The sequence below is a fragment of the Sardina pilchardus genome, chromosome 9 (assembly GCF_963854185.1).
Source record: "Sardina pilchardus chromosome 9, fSarPil1.1, whole genome shotgun sequence".
In the NCBI taxonomy this organism is placed as follows: Eukaryota; Metazoa; Chordata; class Actinopteri; order Clupeiformes; family Clupeidae; genus Sardina; species Sardina pilchardus.
The window spans coordinates 20766385-20788812 of record NC_085002.1 but is presented as its reverse complement, the minus strand read 5'-3'; the positions used below and the strand labels follow the sequence as shown (position 1 = coordinate 20788812).

Sequence of the window (22428 nt, the reverse complement as noted above, 5' to 3'; positions counted from 1 at the left end):
AAGAGGGGGAGGTTGGGGGGTGGTTTGTGTTCGGTGTGTGTTCTGGTGCCTGACTGGTGGGGATGTCAGCTCCGCTCTGCGTTCACTCTCTGCTCACTCGGGCTGACACGTGCTCCCCTTGCCTTGGTCGCCTTGGCAGAAACAACGAGAAAAAAAGACAATAAAGAGGGCAGCGCCCCGAGGAGAGCGTCACCCCCCGCCGCGTGGAGCGAGACGCAGAAAGGGCAGAGGTAGAAAATAGAACCGCCGCGTCTCCGTGTATCCGTGTATCCACGTCTCCGCGTCACGTTTTGGCAACGTTCCCACAATTCAGAGCTTTCGGGTGGTGTATATGGGGACCTGTCTGCCTCACGGCACCAGTCGGGGTGCGGACCCTGACCGAGAGAGAGAGCGCATGGCGGTGACGGTGGCGGCTACCGTGGTCTCTCCGAGGTCCTGAACAGCTGTGGCTTAAGTGGGCCCGTTTGATGTGGCGAACAGTAGTCCGTCGCGGGCTGGGTCCTCCGGGGACTCCTTGTAAAGACTGGCACCTCTCTTAAGTAGGCCGTAACTCCGGCTAGCAGGCGGGCGAGCGTGGGCTGTGGTGACTGAACGGAGCCACATGTCCGCGCGCGCCGTAATGAGTTGGTGGAGACCCAGGGGCAGTCTGTAAAACCATGGGACGGGAAGGAGAGATGGAGTCAGAGAGAGACAGAGAGAATGAGAGAGAGAGAGAGAGAGAGAGAGAGAGAGAGAGAGAGAGAGAGCAAGAAAGAGAGAGAGAGGGTGAGAGGGAGGAAGGAAAGAAAGAAAGGATATGGAGAGAGAGAGAGAGGGTGAGAGGGAGGAAGAAAGGAAAGAAAGGATATGGAGAGAGAAAGAGAGACAGAGAGAATAAGAGAGAAATAGAGAGAGAGGGTGAGATGCAGGAAGGAAGGAAAGAAAGAAAGAAAGAAACAAAGGATAAGACATGGAAGGATGAGGAGGTATAGAGTAGGAAGAACCCTTTCATCTACCATAATCAGTCCCTCTGTTAACGGTAATGACTGATGGTGTCCGGATAGAGTCAGTAAAGGGAAAAGCAGGCAGTGAGCATTAGCCTCTCAGCAGACAAATGCAATTTTCTCCCATTCTGCTGTCAGTTGTTCATTCAGCATGCCATCTCACAAGCCTAATCAAATGCATTACTTTCAATCACACTGGGCGATGAAAAGCAGCTGTGTGAATCTTTCATGTGTAGGTGCTCACTGACCCGGTGTAAGTGCATGAGGTCTGTGCCTGCCAGAATATCTATCTGGACTCTTATCACGCTCTCCTCTCCCTCTACCCCCCCCTCTCCCTCTCTCTCTCACTCTCCCTCTCTTTTTCCTTCTCTCTCTCTCTCCCCCTATCCTTCTCTCTCCTCTCTCTCTCTCTCTTTCTCCTCTCTCTCCCCCTTTCCTTCTCTTTCTCATTCACATTCTCTCTCTCTCCTTCTTTCTCTCTCTCCCTCTCCCTCTCTCTCTCTCTCTCTCTCTCTCTCTCTCTGTCGTTCCTCGAGAGGCTCTGCTCTCTCTCCTCTCCCGTGTGTTTGCTGCACTAATGATGGCTCTTTGAGGAGAGGCTCATTCATCTGGAGGGAAAGCTGGGCACATGTCTTAGGACTGCCCTCTCATTCACCCTGTTAGGATCCCAATTAGTCCCTCTGTCTCCACACCGACGCAAGGCACACTCTAATGCACGCAATAATACACACACACACACACACACGAGTACCTGCTCACACACTTATGTACACACGACACACACACACACATACACACGAGTACCCTCTCATACACGTATACACATACACACAAATATATGGACATATTGTGGTCTGTTTTGCACACACACACACACACACACACACACACACACACACGCATATCGTTTTGTGTTGCTGAGTCAGGCTCTTATCAAGTGTGTCCTTTCCCTATCCCTGTGTCAACATGGCCAGAACACACATACACACTGACACAGAGATGAAAGATCTATCTAAATGGACTGCCATGCACTAGTTTAATTACACCCCCTGTTTAATTTACATCACTGCTGATTGTATTTGGACATTTTTGTTGAAGAGGGCAACAGAAAGCCAGTGAGAGATAGGGACAAGGAAAGATGGAGCGAGGGAGACAGAAGGATAGAGAGGGAGAGACGGAAAAGAGAGCTGGCTGGTGTGTGCTCAGGAAACGCCTGTGTAATTGACTTGGGGGGGGTTGTAATTATCTTGTGTATGTATGTGTGTGTGTGTGTGTGTGTGTGTATGTGTGTGTGTGTGTGTTTGTGAGAGAGAGAGAGAAAAAAAGAGAAAGAGAGAGACAAACCAAGAGGACCAAGAGAAAGATTTAGGGGGCTGCTATTATTGCCTAAGTAAAACCCTGTCACATTCTTTAGGTTCAGTTGAATACCCATCATAACACCATAAAAGGTCTTACAGTCTCACAACTACACCATGGAGACTGCCCCTTTCCATTTCCATTCACTTCAAACTGGTCATGTTTAAAAGAATGAAAAGAGAATGTAAAAGCAAAATCATCAAGAAGTTGCTGCTTGTTCTGCTGCATATTGCCCCATTTGTGGGACCAGTTTGAAGCCATACCTTCCGCATTTCCTGCGTTGAGTCTCAACAGTTTTGGTTGGTTTAGAAATATAAAGAATTAATTTGCTCCCTATATTCATCAGGCTTCTGTCCATGTTTAATCTATGCCAAAGAGCTGTTTGGCTCAGATGATATGGGGTTCCAGGATAAAGGTGTTGAGAAGATGAAATTCAGATATTCATAGGTGTCACAAATGAATGCCTGTGGATATCCCCAAAATACTGGCCAAACCCAAGATGATAACCAATCTCCAGTAGCCTGGCAGAAGAGGAATAATCCGGGATGTTAATGATCCAAAGCACACATTTGGAGATGACATAATGCTGGAGCATTTGACACTGATGTGATTTTGCACAGGGGTGTCACTCCCTTCCACTGTGTGTACTGTAAATGGGCCGTGCCTGAACTATTTTCACTCTTGCCCACAGTCACCCATCTCTTTCTTTCATGTCGACTCCTATACTGTACAGTACGTGTCAGGCATGCTTGCCAGCCATCAGTGTGCATTTTAGAGTTCCACTCGTATCTGCTGTAGAAAGGCATGCCGGATAAATCGGTCTGACAGGCCGTGATTCAGAGTCCCCCCAGGGCAGCTGTTGGCCCCTGGTTTTTCCTGTCCTCTGTCGGTTTGCATCCTCCATTTCCTGGTTCCAGCTGAGCCTGAGATTGTCATCAGAAAACATACATACAGTCCTTTAGGTATCTAGATGCATATATTTCAATAGGTTAACTGGATTTCTTCTTTCATTGATGGGGGTACACTTTTTTCTCTCACCCACACAGGCCCCATCCTCCTGTGTGCCTCCCTTTGAACATCAGGTGAGTTTAACCCAAAGTCGCCTGGAAATCAAATGTCTCATATGAGTGGTTGATGGTTGAAATCCATTTGATCTAGTTTGTTTGTGGCGGTATCCTTATCATTACCCTTGGTCTCTTTTGTCTGTAGGGTTCTGCCAAGCCAACGGGCCAGAAATACAAAAGCTGCCTGTTCAGGTAAGTGTAGATGCTGGATATCAGTAGTTAGTTTTCTTTGAGATTAGCTGGGGCTTGAGTTTGTCACTGACTGTTGGCCACTCTGACACAGTGTCCTGACTGTATGCGACCTGAGTGAGCATTAGTAACAAAATCCGTTTGAATACTTTGTTTTCGATTGGATTGTCCTAACTGGATGCGACACAACACAGTGTTGTGCAGCGCAGTGCAGTGCAGGCCCATGTAGCATGACATTTTGAGCAGAGCTTTTGTCGAGTGCCACGTTTCTATTTTCTTTCTGTCACTCAAGTTGTTCTGCTCTGTTTAATGAGAAATATGGCACAATAGACTGACATGTTTTACGGATTCAGTGTGGACAGAGAACATTCGATGCTACACGGCAGTTCGGTCGCTCGCATGCAGTTAGGATACACCTTGAGGCGTCACCATCAGCCACTGTGATTGGCTGGTGATCTGGTGATTGACTGGTGATCTCTCTGTCTCTGCCCGTTGTCTGTGGCCCAGGAGTGGGAGTGAAGACTGCGTGATGGACCGGGTCATGGAGAGGCACTACGACTTCGACCTCACCTACATCACCGAGAGGATCATCTCCGTCTTCTTCCTGCCCAACCTGGATGAAGAGCGCTACCGTGGAAACCTGAAGGAAGTGGCTGCCATGCTGAAGTCCAAACACCAGGACAAGTTCTTGGTTCGTCCGAGATTTGTAGATTTGACCGTTAGTAATTTTGCCTTCTCGGCCGTCAGTGATCAAAGCTCAGTAAAGTAACACCTCTGTCTTTTTGTTGTAGCTCCTCAATCTGTCTGAGAAGCGGCATGACATCAACAGACTCAATCCAAAGGTAAACATTCATGATAATTCCTCCATTCATTCATTCATTCAATCATTCATTCATACAGGATAACTTTGTATGGACTAACTTGTTTAAAGCAGTAATGAAGTGCGTTATCTTGGCATTACCAGTGCATGTCTCTGTGAACGTGCACGTCTGTCCTGAAGCTACATATCTGTGTTTTACTCTGTGATGTTCATCCAGCTTCCCTTCCGACCCACCCTATCTTTCCCCCCACTGTTCCCCTTTGCCCCCCCCGACCAACCCCCCTGTTCCCCTTTGCCCCCCCCCCCCCCCCGACCAACCCCCCTGTTCCCCTTTGCCCCCACTGTTCCCCTTTGCCCCCCCTGACCAACCCCCCTGTTCCCCTTTGCCCCCCCTTGGCCAACCCCACTGTTACCCTTTGCCCCCCCTTGGCCAACCCCACTGTTACCCTTTGCCCCCCCTTGGCCAACCCCCCTGTTCCCCTGTGCTCCCCAGGTGCATGACTTCGGCTGGCCGGACCTGCACGCTCCTCCGCTGGATAAAATCTGTGCCATGTGCAAGGCCATGGAGAGCTGGCTGACCTCTGACCCCCAGCATGTGGTGGTCCTCCACTGCAAGGTCAGGGCTCAAGCGCCTCTGTTGTCATTTCTGGTGACACTGTAGGTGGAATTAGATGGATGTACACTACAGTTTCCAAAAGCCGAACCTCAAGTCTTGGTGTTTGCAGTCTGAAAGCAGCATAGTGATTACACTGCTTTCAGTGTTTGGCACTACTTTCAGTGTTTGGCACTACTTTTAGTGTTTGGCACATTTAGGCACATTTTGGCACTTTATTTATATATAAAAAAAACCCTACAAGATTAGTATGTTATAGACTGCTGTGCTATATATTATATACTGTGTGTAGTATGATATGGCAGACTTTTGGCTGACTGTTTGTCTCAATGTCTTGCAGGGTAACAAAGGAAAGACAGGGGTGATTGTGGCAGCCTACATGCACTACAGTAAGATCTCAGCCGGGTGGGTGTTTCATTTTTAATCTACCTCGCCTCAAGCATTGTAATGATAATGAGTTTCACATTTACCATGAGCTTTCCTATTTCCCATGAGTGTCCCCAACTGTGTTTGTAGAAACTATGTGGTGTGTTTATATTCGCAGGGCTGACCAGGCCCTGTCCACGGTAGCCATGAGGAAGTTCTGTGAGGATAAGATATCTCCTTTTCTCCAGCCATCACAGAACAGGTACTGGTCCCAGAATAACAATCTTGCCCTTTTTATGTTTTGTACCCGTCTCTTTCAGACAGCTTAACCTTCTTTCTTTCTCTTTAATCTCACCTTCTCTCTCTCTCTCTCTCTCTCGCTCTCATTCTCCCAGGTATATTTATTACTTTGGTGGCCTTTTGTCTGGCAGCATTAAGATGAACAGCAGTCCTCTGTTCCTGCACCAGGTCCTCATCCCCTCTCTGCCAGACTTCCAGACAGGAGGAGGTAACTAACGTTAGGGCCGGCTCAGCTGCCAGACAGAACTGGACGTCTACTTCATCAGGGGACTGACTCTGTCGCGGAGCAGTCACTTAGGATTTGCTCTTAGATGGGAGAAGATGATTTCACTGCTTAAAAATAACCATTCAATCGTTTTCTGGTGTCCTCCCCAGGTTACTCCCCTTTCCTGAAGATCTATCAGTCTCTTCAGTTGGTCTATACCTCTGGCATATAGTAAGTTTGCCGGATTTTTAGACTACTTTTAAATTGCAACTTCTGCAATTACACAATGTACACAAGTTCAAATGTGTATTACACGTGCCCATAGATGTTATTTTTAGCAATAGGTTTGTTTGTCTGTAAACTACCTTGACTGCTTGAAAGCCTATTTGTTTGACTGTGTTTTTAACTTTGTGTGTTTGGCTTTGCATAACCCTGTTTGTTTGGCACTGTAACCTGAGTATATGGACCATGTCCCTCTGTACACTCCATACTGTGTCCAAGTGAACATGTGATACTACAGTGCTGTATGTGCAGTTAGGTTTAGATGACTGAACTAGGTGAACTACTTAATTGTGTATAACTCTCTCTCTCTCTCTATCTCTGTGTGTGTGTGTGTGTGTGTGTGTGTGTGCGTGTGTGCGTGTGTGTGTGCGTGTGTGTGTGCGTGTGTGTGCGCGTGTGCGTGCGCATGTGTGTGTGTGTGTGTTTCTGTGTGCAGTGATGTGCAGGGCTCCGGGAGCAGCCGTGTGTGTGTGACCATAGAGCCAGCGCTACTGCTGAAAGGAGACATCATGGTAAGACAAAAACAGAGGCGCTCCATTACCCAGTGCACTAAAGGCCTCTTACTCACCAACACTCTATGATTACCAAACATTTCTCTAAACCAAGGACACAGTTTTCAGTTGTCAACAGACCTTTGTAGTAGACCAAGGACCATTTGGTTTTGTCCAGTGGATAAAGGATCATTTTTGAGACCATGGATGGCTGTTCCTCTAACTAACATTTGTAAATAAAGATATGAGCATGCAGTACGTGACTTTAAAGCGGCAGTATGCAGGTGTTCACCATTTATGTGTATTTTAGCAGGAGGCTTGATGCTATGGATTCCTCAAATTTAATTTGTTGAGACATGAGCCATGTCTAGGAGAGATAAACACATCTGGTGCTCTCAATAAGCCACCCAGGCCATTCACTATTCATTTTGTGCTTTGAAACTGAAGCCCTACAAAAATATATATTTTTTTAAAAACAGGCTTTACATGATTAAAATTGATGGTTTACTAAATAAATTATGCAAAATTCATGGGTTGGCCAGTTAGGAAGCTTTCATCTTTACCTGCTGTGCTGTAGTTGGTGTCTATGAACCAAGTCTGATCATTCTTAGCATGTTTTAGGTTTAAAATGAAAAAATAAATATTTTTGTTGTTCATCTCTGTGCCATTTTCTCACCAGGTGAAGTGTTATCATCGGCACCTGCATGGATATGGCCGAGACTGCGTGTTTAGGGTCCAGTTCCACACGTGCACGGTCCATGGGGCCCAGCTTTGGTTTGGGAAACAGGAGCTGGACCATGCCTGCACCGGTACCTACACCTACTGACTAGGGACGTAATTTCCCGACTATTAGCCGCGGCCTATACATTCATTTTGCTAAATTTCTTCCGCTATGAGTTTAATACAGGGGGTGGGGGGGGCGGGCGTTAATATGGTTTTGTTTCTTTTAACTTGCATATAACACTGTCCTGCGGCTTATACACAATGCGGCTTATATGCGGGAAATTACTGTATCAAAACCTGTATGCACTTTACAATACATAGATGCTTGGAGAATGATATTTGTAAAAATGGATGAATTTTTAAAATATATGCATTTCTCTCTCCCCTCTCTTCCTCTGACTCTCTCTCCCTCTTTCTCTGACTCTCTCTCTCCCTCTCTTCCTCTGACTCTCTCTCCCTCTCTCTCTCTGACTCCGTAGATAACCGTTTCCCCTCTGCCGGCACGGTGGAGTTTGTCTTCTCCTATGGTCCAGAGCGTGTCCGAGGTGCTCACCTGCACTGTCAACACCCCGCGTGTCATGACCTCATCCACATACACTGCATGTGTCGTGTCGTGTCGTGTCGTGTGTGTGCGCGTGTTTGCTTTTAGCGTGTGATTGTTTGCGCGTGTGTCCTCACTCTGTGCGTGTCACGGTCAGGTCGCGAGTGCCAGAAGAATGACTCGAGCGTCAAGGTGGACTACAACACGTCGGATCCGGTGGTGCGCTGGGACTCCTACGAGAACTTCAACGTGCACCATCAGGACAGCTCCGAGGGTAAACAAACAGACACGCTCATGTGTGTGCTGCACGCACATACAAACATACACACACACCTTTTTATAGTAGTAATACAGAGGATAGACACACACGCACACCTTTTTATAGTAGTAATACAGAGCATAATCACACACACACACACACACAGCTTTTTATAGTAGTAATACAGAGGATAGACACACATGCACAAACACACACACACTCACACACACACACACACACAGCTTTTTTATAGTAGTAATACAGAGGACAAACACACACACACACACACACACCTTTTTATAATAGCAATACATGTGTACAGATACACAGTCACTCAGACATAATGCATGAGCTCTCTTAGTCCCCCCTGGTAACCCCTGTTGTCTCCCCTTGCGCAGACATTGCTCACACACGGGGTCCTCTGGATGGTAGTCTGTACGCCCAGGTGAAGAAGCGCCGTGGCCCAGGCTGCAGCGCCCTGCCCTCGGCCAACGGGTGCCCCTCCGGCCCCGACTCCCCGGCTCTGCCCACCGCTCAGCACTCCCAGCCTCGGCCTCCCGACCACCGGGGCACGCCGAGCCCCACTCCCCCCGGCCCCGCGCACCAGGAGCGGCTGGACCTGGAGCTGCTGCTCGGGGAGGTGGAGGGGGAGCGGGAGCGGGAGCACGGGAGGGAGCGCGAGAGGGAGACGGCGATCCTGGACGACGGGGAGAGCTCGCCGCTCAGGCCGACGGAACACCCCCCCTCCTCCTCCTCCCCCGCCCCGTGCTGCTCGCGCGCGTACTCCCCGGGACCGCGATCGCCCTGCGGCCTCCCCCCTGCGGCGTGCGGGACCAACGGACACTTCCTGGACCGGAGGGACGCGGCCTCCAAGGGTCCGGCTCCGAAGCACCACACGCTCCCCGTCAGCCGGACTTCGCCGCCGCCGCTGCTGGAGCCCTGCCTGTCCCACCCGGACCTCCTGTGGGACAGGGGGCGCTGTCTGCACCGCTCCTGCAGCCAGATGCCGTCCCGGCAGCACTACTCCTACCCGGCTCAGGGCATGGGGGGCCCCTTGTCGCTCTCGCCGCACCACCCGCATTCACACCCCCACCCGCACCCGCACCCACATCCCCACGCACACACACTCCCCTCCTCTCCCAGGAGCTACTGCCCAGCGGAGGTGTGCTCTCTGTACCACTACGCCCCCCACTCCCACGGGCACGCGCCCGCCCCTCCTCCCCCCCGCGCCCTGCACCAGTCGCTGCCCCCGAGCCCCTACCACGAGCTGAGGTTCAGCACCACGGCGTCCCCCTCCTGCCCGTGCCCGGACTGCGCCCGCCTGCGTCGGGAGAAGCCCACGCTGCTCCGCCTGGCGCCCGGCCTGTCCGAGGGCCGCCACCCGTGGGCCCGCGAGGCGCCCGGCTTCGGCTACCGGCGGGACGTGCACCCGGCGTGGGACCGGGAAGCGGAGTCCCCGTGGGAGAGGGAGCAGGAGGCGGAATTCTGGCGCCGGCACTCGGCCATGGCCTCGTACCGCCACTGCCACTCGCCCCCCGCCGCGCACGACTTGTCCCCGTCGTACCTCCAGGACGGGCAGCCGCCGCCGGCCACGTCGCCGTCCGCCCTGCCCAGCCCCTTCCCCAGCCCGCACAGCTCCAGCAGCGGCTACCACACGCCCCAGGCCCCCTGCCCCTGCTCCCCCGTGCTGCACTCGCTGCCCCCCAGCCGGGAGAGCCACGGCTACGGATCCGGGGGCCAGTCCAGGACGGCCTCCCCTCTGCCGGCCACCCCGTCCCCGCAGAGGGCCGGCCAACCAGAGGGGCGCCTCAGCCAGGCCCTGAGACCCACCGCTGGGGCCAGCAGCCAAGCTGGCCAGCAGAGCAGAACCACAGGTGATGCTGACACGTGGTGTTGTTATTGTTGTTATTGTGTTGTTATTATCACCATGTTATCACCATGTTGTTATTGTTGTTGTTTACCCTACCGTGCGCTACCGTCGATATGTATTGTACGTATAGTAGAATTGACAATACAGTTGACCTTGACATTGACTTTGACTTTGGCAGTAATCCTTTTGTAGCCTCGACTCATGGGATAAGTGGAACGCTTGCTGCCTGCTTTCTGATGAAACTCTGTCTCTGTCAGTGGAGTCAGTTGTCATTGCGACGACTTTTATTGTCATCAGCTGCCAGCTGTAACCGTTCTTCTGTGGCGTCTTTCTCCTCCTTTCTCTCGGGGCCCATTTTTCCACCCCTCTCCCGGCGTAGACGTGGAGGATCACTGGGCGTCAGGCGCTCTGTCCAGGCCGTCCAGCCGGAAAGCCGACCCGTCCCCTGACTCGGCGCCATCCCATAATGGAAACCAGGCTCAGCAGCACGCACAGAACAGGTCTTTATCGTCCACTCTCTGACCACCGCGTTGATCTCTCATCTTTCTCTCACCTCGGTCCTTTTTCCCAGTCCTTCACGTACAGTAATTTATTGCTCTATTTGTCCTTGATGTCTAGATGGCGTACTTAAGTGTCCGGGAATTTTGGTCTTTCATACTTCTTCATTTTCTTTCTAGACAAGTTGAAGGGTCGTGATTGATGTCTTATCACACTGTGCTTTGTTTTTTGCAGCTCTACTGGGACTAAAGTAGAGGAACAGAGATCCACTCCTGAAGTGCCTTCCAAGCAGCTGTCATCCTCTCATGGCTCACAAACAGGCCCGGACCGAATCCAGTGCCCTCGGCCAACTGCGGCTCAGCAGAAAGAATCCCGCGGCGGGGACGCGATGCATCCAGGCCCTGTTCTCGCCGAGAGAGGCGTCCAAGGCAGCTGCAAGCCCTCCACGGCTCCCAGCGAGGGCTCGCCGAGACAGAGCTTCCACTCACAGCCGCCAGCTGCTCCGGAGACCGCCGCCAAAGAATCCACTAATGAATTGTCAACAAGTTCTGGCGAGCTGCGTTCCAGCCCCCGTCCTCGCTCGTCCTTGCGCGCCTCTCCCCAGGCAGCGGCGGCGGCTGCGGCAGCAACGAGCAACGACTGCCCGGCCTTCCGGAACGATCCGTGCCCGGAACCTGTCAAGGTGCAAGTGCAGGTGCAGGTGCTGCGCTCGAGCCCGACCTTTGGCGCCACTCCGGACTCCACCCCGGCCTCCTCCACGCCGTCTCTGACCGCCAGCCGCTGCCCGTCCGCCGAGCTGTCCTCGCTGGCCGCGGCCTCCGCCGACGGCCGGAGGCTGACCCCGCAGATGGACGGCGCGTCGTGCTGCAGCGAGGCGGGCAGCGGCGGCAGCGGCAGCAGCTGCGGCGACCTCCGGGCGCCCTCGCCCGTGCCGGACGGCCAGGCCACGCCGTCCTTCCCGCTGCCGTCGCACTACTACCCGCTGCTCACCGTGCCCCACGTGCCCTACACGGGCTACACGGCCGTCACCATCCCCGCCACCCCCCCGCAGCCGCCTCTGCCCGAGAAGCGCCGGCCCCTGGCCCTCCAGCAGGGCTCGCCCAGCCGGGCCTCGGCCCTCCGCACCTCCACCGGGGCCCTCTCCAGCTCCTCGCTCTCGGTCAGCTCCGGGCCCAGCTCCGGGTCCACCTCCAGCTCCACGTCCCAGCTGCACGTCACGTTCTCGCCGGCGGTCAGCGAGCTGACCCCACCACCCCCGGCCTCCCGGCTGCTGGCCACCGCGGCGCACGGCACAGGGGAGGACTCGGGAAGCCGCGTCAGTGCCAAGTTTGTGCAGGACAGCTCCAAGTTCTGGTACAAGCCAGGAATCTCAAGGGATCAAGGTGGGCAAAACACTGTGTGCGTCGCCCTAATACATCCCCAGTGTTGTCCGGTAGAAATGACTCACTGTGTACTTTACAGTGTTTACTGTTACTATGTACCGTTTCCAGCTTTACCACAATTGTTTAACGTAATCACACAACCAGAGTAGCCTTGACTCCGTCAGATGTTTTCAATGAGTCTGCTGTTTCCTTGCTCAGGGTTGGATCCGCATGCCAACATTTCTGAATAGTTGCACATGAACACTATTTTGTAATTAATGAACCAACGAGGGACCCTAAACATGCAAGCTTCACTAGAGTCCTGTGGAGCAGCGCAGGGAAATCTGCTCTACTTAAACATAATTAGGCAATGATGGTCGTGTCCCAAATCACCCACCTCCCCCTCCCCTGCTCCCTTCTTGCGCATACTCCAGCCTTCACATGGAATGTCAGCCATACTGAGGGCCTTCCAAAACCAATCAGTGGGGTTAGACGTGAGGGATATGTGAGGCATTCCTTGAATCCATGTCAAATTCTGCAACAGCACTCTGGCAGACGTACTCCACATTAGTCTAATGAAGAATGAATATGGCATGAAACATACTGTATATAGATATTTTATTTGTATTTAGATCATGCAGATGCTATTAAAAGCAAAAACAGGACTGCACTATTTCAGTGCCCTGTCAAAGTGTAGCTTCATACATAATGTGATGTTTGATGCTAATTATAAACCTAAAGTTATACAAGTAAGTGCATAAAAGTGTGTATAACCACATAGAAACAATCAGAAGAAAACAGAAAAGTTCAGCGAAATCCATCCATTACTTGCTAACAGACAGACAGACAGACAGACAGACAGACAGACAGACAGACAGACAGACAGACAAACAAACAAACGCCGGTCCCCGATGAAAACATAACCTCCTTGGCGGAGGTAATAACACATAGGGGATGACTGACTCTTTAGTTTATGTCATCGTTTCCTAATCTTGGGGTTGCTTGAAATTCAAATGGGTTTGGCTGAAATACTGGGTCTTTCACAATTGAACAGTTCGTTGCATAAAAATATACCTGAATTTAACTGAAAGTAAAATGTGTCGAAGTTAAGAAACAGATCCTTCATTACAATCTAGCTAAGAAAAAAGTAAACTTAGACTGCCCGCATGAGATGTTTGATTGACGGAATTATGATTGATCAATTTTCGAAACAAAGTAGCAAAGCAACCAGGCACGCAAGGACATTTGGGGAGATTCAAAGTACCGCTCTCTTCTGGATGTTACAGCAGAGATGAGTGGAGCAATCTCTCACAATATGTGAATGATTGGGGTCGTTCTGTGACATCAAAATAGGGTCACCCGCCAAAAAAGGTAAAGGGGAACTCTTGATTTATGTTCTCCCCCTCCATTAATAAAGAGTGTGCTCCTCAACAGATATGACTTCTGTAATAGTACATCTGCCTCATGTAAAAGTGCCAATGAATGTGAACTGCTTAGGCTGTGTTTGTTCGTTGGCAGTCCTAACTCTGGGGTGCACTGTAGATTTTGCATCACTCATCAACAGATCTCCTTCTCCCTCTCTTTGCAGCCATTGCCGTTTTGAGGGATAAAGAACCAGGCTCTTTCCTGATAAGAGACAGCAACTCCTTCCAAGGTGCCTATGGGCTAGCCCTCAAAGTAGCCACCCCTCCGGCCAACGCCAGTAACCATGGGAGCAGGGGTGATCCCCTGGAACAGCTCGTCCGACACTTCCTGATTGAGACCGGCCCCCGTGGCGTGAAGATCAAGGGGTGCCAAAACGAGTCCTACTTCGGTGAGCAAAATGATGGATGGATAAAGGAAAAGACAGAGAAAGAGAAAGGTTTCCCTGCATGAGTAACTGGGGAACAAGAGAGAGAGATGAGTGGAGGACTTAATGAGCATAGTGAGTGATCAGGATGAGTAGTCATCGGAAGATTAATAGCAGTGAGAAGAAGGATGATGAATGAGCTGGAGAATACGGTTTCTCCTGCCCTAGAGGATAAGGCCGGTCAGATAAAGAAAGGTTCGCTGTGTTGCATACAGGAAATATGACTATGAGTAGACAGGAACGAATACAGCGCAACAGCGCAGGCATAGATGAAGGTCAGCAGAAAAAGGACAAGGGGGGGGGGGTGTAGGAGGGAAGAGAAGACCTTCATCTACTGAAAGGATTGTAAAAGACAAACGACTAAAAAAAAAAACTAAGTGTTTTATAACAATGCCCAGCCAGAAGGTCTTGCCTCTGAATGAATAGTTTAAAGACATTTCAGTACTACTACATTATTCAGCAATATAGTAAATCTGACAATGCTTCATCTGATTTCATAACACGTCCTTGACTGAGTGCTGACCACTTCTGTGACCTGTTAAAAAAGGAATATTTAACTGAGATGACCTTTGTAGGTGTGAAATAGGAAGGATGAACAGCAAGGACAGGAGAATGCTTTAAGACTCTCTCTCATCCCCAGCTTCAAATGGGCCTCTGAGCCAGGAGGAGACAATAACCTTTACAAACAAATGTTGGGCAGGCTGTAGCTTTGAAAGGTTAGGGTCTGCAATGAGTGCCTCCCAGCTGGCATGTTAGCAGTGTATCTACTTTCTCATCCTCTCATTCTCACTCTCGTCATCTTCCTCCTTCTCATCCTCCTCCTCCTCCTTTTTCCTCTTCTCACAGGAAGTCTATCAGCCCTGGTGTACCAGCACTCCATCACGCCCATCTCACTGCCGTGTGCTTTGCGGATACCCGAAAAAGGTCTGTCCCCTCCCCACCATGTCCCACTGGAGACAGGAACATTTATATTTATTAGACTTATTTGTGTGTGTGTTTGTACTGTGTGCATAACTAGCTAAATTGTTATTGTTTTTCTTAGATCTCGTGGGAGAACTGCAGGAACTGCAGAGTGGCACCAGCACCAGTACAGCAGCAGACTTACTGAAGCAAGGAGCAGGTCGGTTCATGTGATAGCCACCATGTGTATGTACAGTATGTACTGTGTGTGTGTACGGATGTGTGAAAGCAGAAGTGAGACTATTTGGCCACACTGGCGCAATACATTCTTCAGACAGTAGGAGGTAGTCCTGCTTCGCATTCTACTGTATAACGGGACCGACTCGTTGAAACGCCGTCACAGCTCTCCTCCTCCCCGCAGCCTGCAACGTCCTCTATCTGAGCTCGGTGGAGACGGAGTCTTTGACAGGACCGCAGGCCATCTCCAAGGCAACGAGGGTCACTCTGAGTCAGGATCCCCGGCCCACGGCGACAGTGGTCCACTTTAAAGTGTCGGCCCAGGGCATCACGCTCACTGACAACCAGCGCAGGTACACAAGCCAATAAGACAATCCTATAATCTCACAGACATTCTACCAGTCAACCACGAGACCAGCACTAGAATTCAAATGCAATGCATCTTGGAAGGCTGTCATTTTGTTCTACCCTTTTAAATATTTTTTTCATGTTTTCGTAGAGTTTTTTTCAGGAGACACTACCCCATCAACAGCGTGACGTTCAGCAGTGTGGACCCTCAAGATCAAAGGTAACTTCAGCATGTCACTTCTACTGCCCTCTCAAACGCCACGCCACTCTTGCATGTATGCCTCCAAGGCTGTACAGCATTTCGTCTACCTGAAACTGTACAGTATGTGACAGCTGTGCTGCCCGCCGTTGTAATGCAAGCCATCTGCCTCGAATATGATATGGTCTCATGTGTGTCAGAGGCCTGTGTGTATGTGTGTGTCTGCCTTGTTCCATACAAGTGGCGCTCCTTACGTCCGCTTGTGTACGTTAAGGCCAGTGCCTGTGTTATGCCTGTGCTTGTGTGTGTTAGTGTAACTGCCCTGAGAGGGACTGTATGACGTTATCGTCCGCCATGTACAGTGAGAGATTTTGTATAGCATGTGATGCCTTTTCATGCGCATCAATGTTGCAGACTGGTCTGTCAGCTCTGTTGGAAGCATTCTATGTGTCAGCCACAGATGTGTACTCATTCACTCACTTCTCTCGCTCACTCTAACACTTCCTCTCACGGTTTCCCTCCTCCCTCCCTAAGCTGTGTACATTTCCCCACCCCTGTCGCTGTCTTCAGCTACGCCTCAATTACTTCGTTGCTTGTCCATGTGGTTCTTAGTCTTGTCTGTCTCTTTGTCTGTGCCTCAGGTGGACTAATGCTGATAATAACACCTCTACCAAGTAAGTGCTGATCTTGCGGGTTTGCGTTCTTTATGTGACCCACAATGTATGTGGAACAACATCCAGTCCTCTTGGCATATACTGTATGTGCGTGCTGATGATCAGGGCTGAGCACATTGGCTTGTTTGAATTTCTGTGTGACTTGAGTTTATGTCAACGGATATGTGGATTCCACACAGCATATACATAGTGTAACATATCATATACATAACATACCGTACATATATGTCTATTTATGTTTATGTATTCTGTCTGTTTACAAAAGCTAATATCACAGTGTATATATCAATAAGCAACGGAGAATCACTCTTATCAACACACACTAGAACATCAATGTGAATTCCCCCTGCGAACATAAACCACGCTGCAGATATCATTCCATCGCTGCTTCAGTCTACCCAAACACCCCCCTCCCTCTGCCAGGCTTTGTTTGTCTTACTCTGTGAGGTGACCCGGCTTCTCCTGTCTGACTGTTGTAGGATGTTTGGCTTCGTGGCGAAGCGCACAAGCAGCTCGTCAGAGAACGTATGCCACCTGTTTGCCGAGTCGGACCCGGAGCAACCTGCTACAGCCATCGTCAACTTTATCAACAAAGTCATGCTGGGGCCGCAGCTCAGGAGATAGCAGTAGAGGAGAGAGAGAGAAAGAGAGAGAGACATGAAAGAAGAGAAACGATTAAGTGATGATTCAATGAGGAAAGTGCAAAGCAAAGGCAGTTCCTTATACAAGGGAGGGGAATGGTTAATAAAAGAGGGGAGAGAATAAAATACAGACATACAGTTGTGATGCTGCAGTGATGCAGATGTTTCCGTACACTCAAGTCTCACAGAAGACCACATTTCTCAAACTGTGCGTTACCTTTTCATGATTTTGAACTGTATTTTTATTATGGAATGAGGAGGAACAATCATGAGCGTACGTACACTACTAGATAGTCCCAAAGTCCGCAGCCCAGGTGACACAGCAGACTAGAGTAGTTCCTGTTTCTTCTCTTTTGGTCCAAAATGATTGAAAATTGTCAAAACTGTGACAAGAAATGGTCCCCGTTGCGGTCCACACCCTAGTGGTGAAAGACTTGTTTAGCCTCTGACTGGTGTACACAGGTCGTCGCTTAGTCACAATGACTAACATTTTCCAAAGTTCTTCAGTTAAAGGAGCAGTCTGCTATTGTAATTCCATACACATTTTGCCGAGGGATTGCTTATCATAACCCTCTGGTAAACTGGTGTTTGTGCACTAGTTTTGGTTCTTGCTTGGACTCATTCATGAACAGCTCCAGGTAATCAACACAGTGCTTCATTATCAGAGAAGGGAGGGAAGCAATTTGATTGGCTGTTGGGCTCAAAATATGATCAGCCTTTCACAAAACCTGAATCTAAATCACAGGTGAATTTAATAACCATTACATTCATTTTACAGTTACAGTTCTTATTTATGTTCGTAGGTCGACATGTTCTACTATCCATTTGTTTCCGGTAATAAAATACTAGACCATTATTATCTTGTGTAGAATCACACAAGTGTTGTTTTGGGCTGAGCACAACAGAGAGATTGAGATGGTTCTGTTTATGTCTGATGGAATGTGACTGTATCAGTCCGTGAGGTTGGCAGTAGTGCAGTGGCAATGAAAGAGGCAGCTTCAGATAAGAAACCACGAGGGGAGAGTATTGCTGCTTCATTCTGAATGTTTAAGTAAGTGATTTTAGATGTCAGTTTGGTATGAAAATACAAATATGTTTGGGTTTTTTTTTGTAATGGAAGATGAACCGTTTAACAGGAGGGTGAAGCTCATGGAAATGGCTATCTTTTCTGCACAGATGCCAAGTTAACATGACACTCTCTCAGGTATCTAAAACTATTAAGGAGGTTACCATTGCCCTCAAGATTTTAGAAATGTGTTTTAATGTTGTCTAAAATATTTACACAATGTGTGTGTGTTTGATTATTGGACCCTAATACGGCACTGTCTTTTGGAAACTGACCTGTAGTAAGATGTTCTAAACAAGGGAAAATTATACCGCTGTGTTTTATAGAGTAAAATAGTAAGTGGGTCACAGGACACTAAAATAAATACAGTTCCAGCTTCCACTTTGAAAGAAATACAATTCCAGCTTCCACTTTGAAATAAAAAAAACAAGGGTCACTGGAAAGACCAAGTTTCTTGCTGCAGGTTGCATTTTCAACCCATGTGTTTGTATACTGCCAAAGCTCTTTAGGTTGCCCTTTTATATTTAATTTACATTTAATTTACATTTTGTAGGATACAGCTGAACATTTTGTATAAGAGACCATGAATTGTTTTGCCTGATCTTTATACCTTACAGAAGTAATATATTTTCACCATCTGCAAGTATTTTTGAAGTTCCAGTAAATGAAATGTACATGCTATTTTTGAATGAAATGCATAAAAGAAAATAAAGTTATGTTTCCATGAATCATGTTTCCTCTGCTGCATTTATTGTCATAGACCTAGCTGTAGACTTGCTGTCTGTCCATAGATACATAACATAAGTAACATATCAGGCTATAACATTTTCATAGCATTGGCCCATATGGCATTGGCCTATGTGTGGTAAATCCCCATACCAGAATCAACACACCTGAACGTATTCGGTGGCACTTGAAATTTGCTATCTAATATTGGCTGCACTTCCCTACCCTCATATTGTCAGTGTTAACGTAGGCTATTGGCATAATCGTTTTCTTATTCATAGATTTTAGTAACGACAACACTTTGTATTAAGCTACTGTAAGACGGCACTTTCACTTCAAAAGGACGAGGTCCCACCGAGATTTGAACTCGGATCGCTGGATTCAAAGTCCAGAGTGCTAACCATTACACCATGGGACCATAGCGACAATCCGGTGAAGCTAACTGAAAATAAAAGCAAGTATAGCTTGACCTACTTTCACATGATACATTTTGCCACATAGCTTACACTGACTCAGTTTCGACAAATTAACCAAACTACACCAAGAAACTCGATCATCGTACTACATTAACGCTGACTTTAGTAGACCTACGTCAGTGCATAACTATACTATAACCATAACCTTAACGTCACCCTTTTGAAGAACCGAGCATGATTTACGCAAGCTGGGGCCTCTAAAATATGCATGTGCATCGTGTGGGCTGTGGTATGCTATGTAGCATACATAGTGAGGAAGGAAATGGTTAGCATATTAGCCTACTTTTGTTGTCATCAAAGAACGCATGTTGAACTGTGAGGCGACAAGGTATCAAATCGGTAGAGGGCGATGTGTGCCCTGTGTGCCTCTGAAGCGAGTGGACTGAGCAGGCAATGAATTAAATAGGCCGTCGTATTCATGTTCCATTCGTAGCTTGTCCTGCAGCTATCGATAAATCGAAGCGAAGCTATGAAATGGTGTTTTTGCCTTGTGAAAATTGTAGGCTACGCTACAATGTTGAAGTCGCCTCCAACATAACTATCCTGTTCTAAACTAACTAGGTCGCGATTTTCATAAAATAGCCTACTTTTTCCTCGGCCATCGATTTCGCCTAAAACCTCTGTCAATTTCAGAACCTTTTAGCCTTTGTTGTCTTAAAGCTAGTGAATGCCATGCCATATACGCTGTGGTAAAAACAGCATTTTTATTTTGTCTTACAGGCTTGGCCAGCTAGCCTACTGTGGATTAGGCAAGGCTTTACTGTAAAACATGCAGGCCCCCAAGAAAGAGCAAAGATTAGCTATTTCTGTATCAAACCAGGACATACGTTTAATGACTCAAGATTTCAGCTTAATAATAATATGAGGTACAGTAAGAATAGTCAGTGGGTGCTAACCTATGCCTGAAATGTTATATTTGTATAGGAGGAGGAGACGCTTCTGCAACACCGTGTTAACTTTTTTGAAGAAAATGTACAAACTGAATCTTTCACAAACCTCAGTATTTTTAGCCTCCTCTGCAAACACTCTCCAGGTCAAAGAATCCCAATAATGTCAACCAGCAAGGGTCAAGTGTAAATAGAACAGCAGTGTGTGTGTGTGTGTGTGTGTGTGTGTGTGTGTGTGTGTGTGTAGCTGTGCCATGCCAGTATATTTTGGATATGATATATTTTAGCACACCATGATGGATAGACTATGTGGGCCTATGACAGTGCTGTACTGAAAAGCTCCCAATTGACATGTTAGCCCCTGATATGCATGGCAAAGCAAATGGAAATTGGACATTAGGCTAACCTGAGAGGGGAAAAAATATAGATCATGATGTATGTTTTTTAAATACTACTTAAATGCAAAAAACCAATTTGATTTCTAATTGTTTATTTACTTTGTTTATTTAATTTGTTTAGTAAGTTATTGTGATAAAAAAAAATTCAATCAAAATCAAATCAATCGTCTTGATCAGATATGAAACTTCAATACGGGAGCGAAGTGCATGAACACTATCATTCAGACAGATGATTTCAGAGTCATTTGTTATTCTTTCACGTTGAAATTTAGTTTCAATAGGCCTAGTTTAAAAAACTTGATATATGAATATGAATTCTTGGGGACACAAATTGGAAATGTCAACAAGAGAGTGTTACCAAGATACAGCCTTGTGACTACCTAAAAAGCATGTTGTTTAAAACCTAATGCACAGACAAGAGCCAGAGAGGTAATGAAACACCAGTGTAACAAGTGAGCTGAAGCGTGAGAGAGAAGGAATGGGAGCTTGTTCCTGAGAGCAAAGCAAGGGGCTTTGGGTGTTGCATAACAGCAGGCCTGAGCTGGAGGGGGCAGCGGTTACTATAGATCACAACAGCAAACTTAAACAGTCAAAGTCCACACAATCCAGGCCACCCCCTTCTCTCTCTCTCTCTCTCTCTCTCTCTCTCTCTCTCTCTCTCTCTGCACCCACTAACTCACACGCTCTCCCACTCACTCATGTTATCATCGTGCAATACACATGTAGGTTAAATTACAGATATTTTTGCATCAGTGTTTTGCCCTTTTTTTTGCCATACCTAAAGCATGATGTGTGACTTTCAAATGACATAACAAAGCCTTCAATTGGCTATATTACTTCGATAATATTTCCAGGGCAGCAGCACAACTTTATTTTCTTACAAAATATTTACTAAGCAAATGTAGGATTGAGTGTTAAAATCATGTACAGTAACTGTGTCATACAACTCAACAGAACAATATATCAAAAGGATGATCTACTCATGAGTACAGGAAAGTGAAATGGTTTGGGATAAGATGGAAGACGGGTGCTTTGACAGGGCCAAGAGCTTTCAAGTAATCATACAAACAAAACATTTGTTTATCATGTGTACATGTAGCTAACAAGTAGCCTATTATAAATGTGGAAACATTTGTACAACATTCTGGGGAGAGCTAGAATTAGCTGTTTTAAAGTACATATTACACAGTAATTTTATCAACAGAACAGCAACCCCTCAATCATCAACAATCTTTTGATGGCCTATTGACAGAATTGCTTGAGTGCTTTTGTCAAAATGGATCAAACTGTTTGATTCAATTAGCTGATTAAGGGGATGGCATCTCCTTGAATGAGTTGGATCACATCATAATTCCCCAGCATGGAGATTCACATTTGAAAATAATTTGACAATGCTGAGTCATTTTCCTCACCAGTAAAATTCTGTGTTCTCAAGGTCCATTTAAATATTAACATTAGGCCTATAACAAGCATTTAACATCAGTGTTAAGATGTTCAAGTTCACTGTCTGTCAACAACAGCATGGCTTGACAAATTAGTTAGGCCTTAAAATAGTTAATGTGGGTTTAAATGAGACAGAGTCCTCATAGGCTGTAGTAATGACACAGGGCCCACAATGTCTACTTCCTTGGCAAAGAATTCAGGGGAGATCTTGAACTGGCATTTGATTTTTGAGATACATAACATTTTTAAAAAAACACTTGTTACTCACTTAAGTATTAATACCCTGACTACCACAACATTTAGTTCAGTTTTTTTCCCCAATCACTCACAAAGCATATGGCCTATTATTGAAATGAAATAGCCAATTTTATTTGCCTAATTTTAATGCACATCTGTTGTACATATATTCAATATCTCAAATGAATGCTGCTTTTCCATCTCTGTTTGCAACATTGATTCATGTCGTTATTACCAAATTATTAACAAATTGTTTTGACATAGACTTTGAGATCTAGACTTCTAAATAAATTCTGTCACTAGGTTAAACATTTCAGATTGAATCAATGATATCTTGTGCATAATTCTCAATACAATGAACTCATGGTGGGATGACAAAGCATGCTCATCTTAAAACAGAACAGACAACCCAGCTCCAAAATTCTA

General features: G+C 47.4%; 1 protein-coding gene and 1 non-coding gene across 2 annotated transcripts in view; one reads left to right on the top strand and one right to left on the bottom strand.

The window, feature by feature from the left end:
* The window catches only part of LOC134092193 (tensin-2-like), a 26341-nt gene extending 7788 nt beyond the window's left edge, over window positions 1-18553 (top strand). Inside the window, exons 4-26 of the mRNA XM_062544984.1 lie at window positions 3386-3421; window positions 3549-3595; window positions 4100-4283; window positions 4384-4434; window positions 4906-5028; window positions 5366-5430; window positions 5570-5653; window positions 5787-5899; window positions 6067-6127; window positions 6615-6690; window positions 7349-7478; window positions 7872-7937; window positions 8091-8207; window positions 8591-10066; window positions 10442-10562; window positions 10795-11942; window positions 13510-13734; window positions 14617-14694; window positions 14813-14890; window positions 15092-15260; window positions 15407-15475; window positions 16096-16128; window positions 16608-18553. Of these exons, the coding sequence (XP_062400968.1) occupies window positions 3386-3421; window positions 3549-3595; window positions 4100-4283; window positions 4384-4434; window positions 4906-5028; window positions 5366-5430; window positions 5570-5653; window positions 5787-5899; window positions 6067-6127; window positions 6615-6690; window positions 7349-7478; window positions 7872-7937; window positions 8091-8207; window positions 8591-10066; window positions 10442-10562; window positions 10795-11942; window positions 13510-13734; window positions 14617-14694; window positions 14813-14890; window positions 15092-15260; window positions 15407-15475; window positions 16096-16128; window positions 16608-16752 (4695 nt within the window). The 3' untranslated portion in view covers window positions 16753-18553. The remainder of the gene's footprint in view (window positions 1-3385; window positions 3422-3548; window positions 3596-4099; window positions 4284-4383; window positions 4435-4905; window positions 5029-5365; window positions 5431-5569; window positions 5654-5786; window positions 5900-6066; window positions 6128-6614; window positions 6691-7348; window positions 7479-7871; window positions 7938-8090; window positions 8208-8590; window positions 10067-10441; window positions 10563-10794; window positions 11943-13509; window positions 13735-14616; window positions 14695-14812; window positions 14891-15091; window positions 15261-15406; window positions 15476-16095; window positions 16129-16607) is intronic.
* A 354-nt stretch (window positions 18554-18907) lies between these two features.
* On the bottom strand, window positions 18908-18979 carry trnaq-uug (transfer RNA glutamine (anticodon UUG)). Its single transcript has one exon. It is a non-coding gene; the product is annotated as a tRNA-Gln (tRNA).
* Between the last annotated feature and the right edge of the window lie 3449 nt (window positions 18980-22428).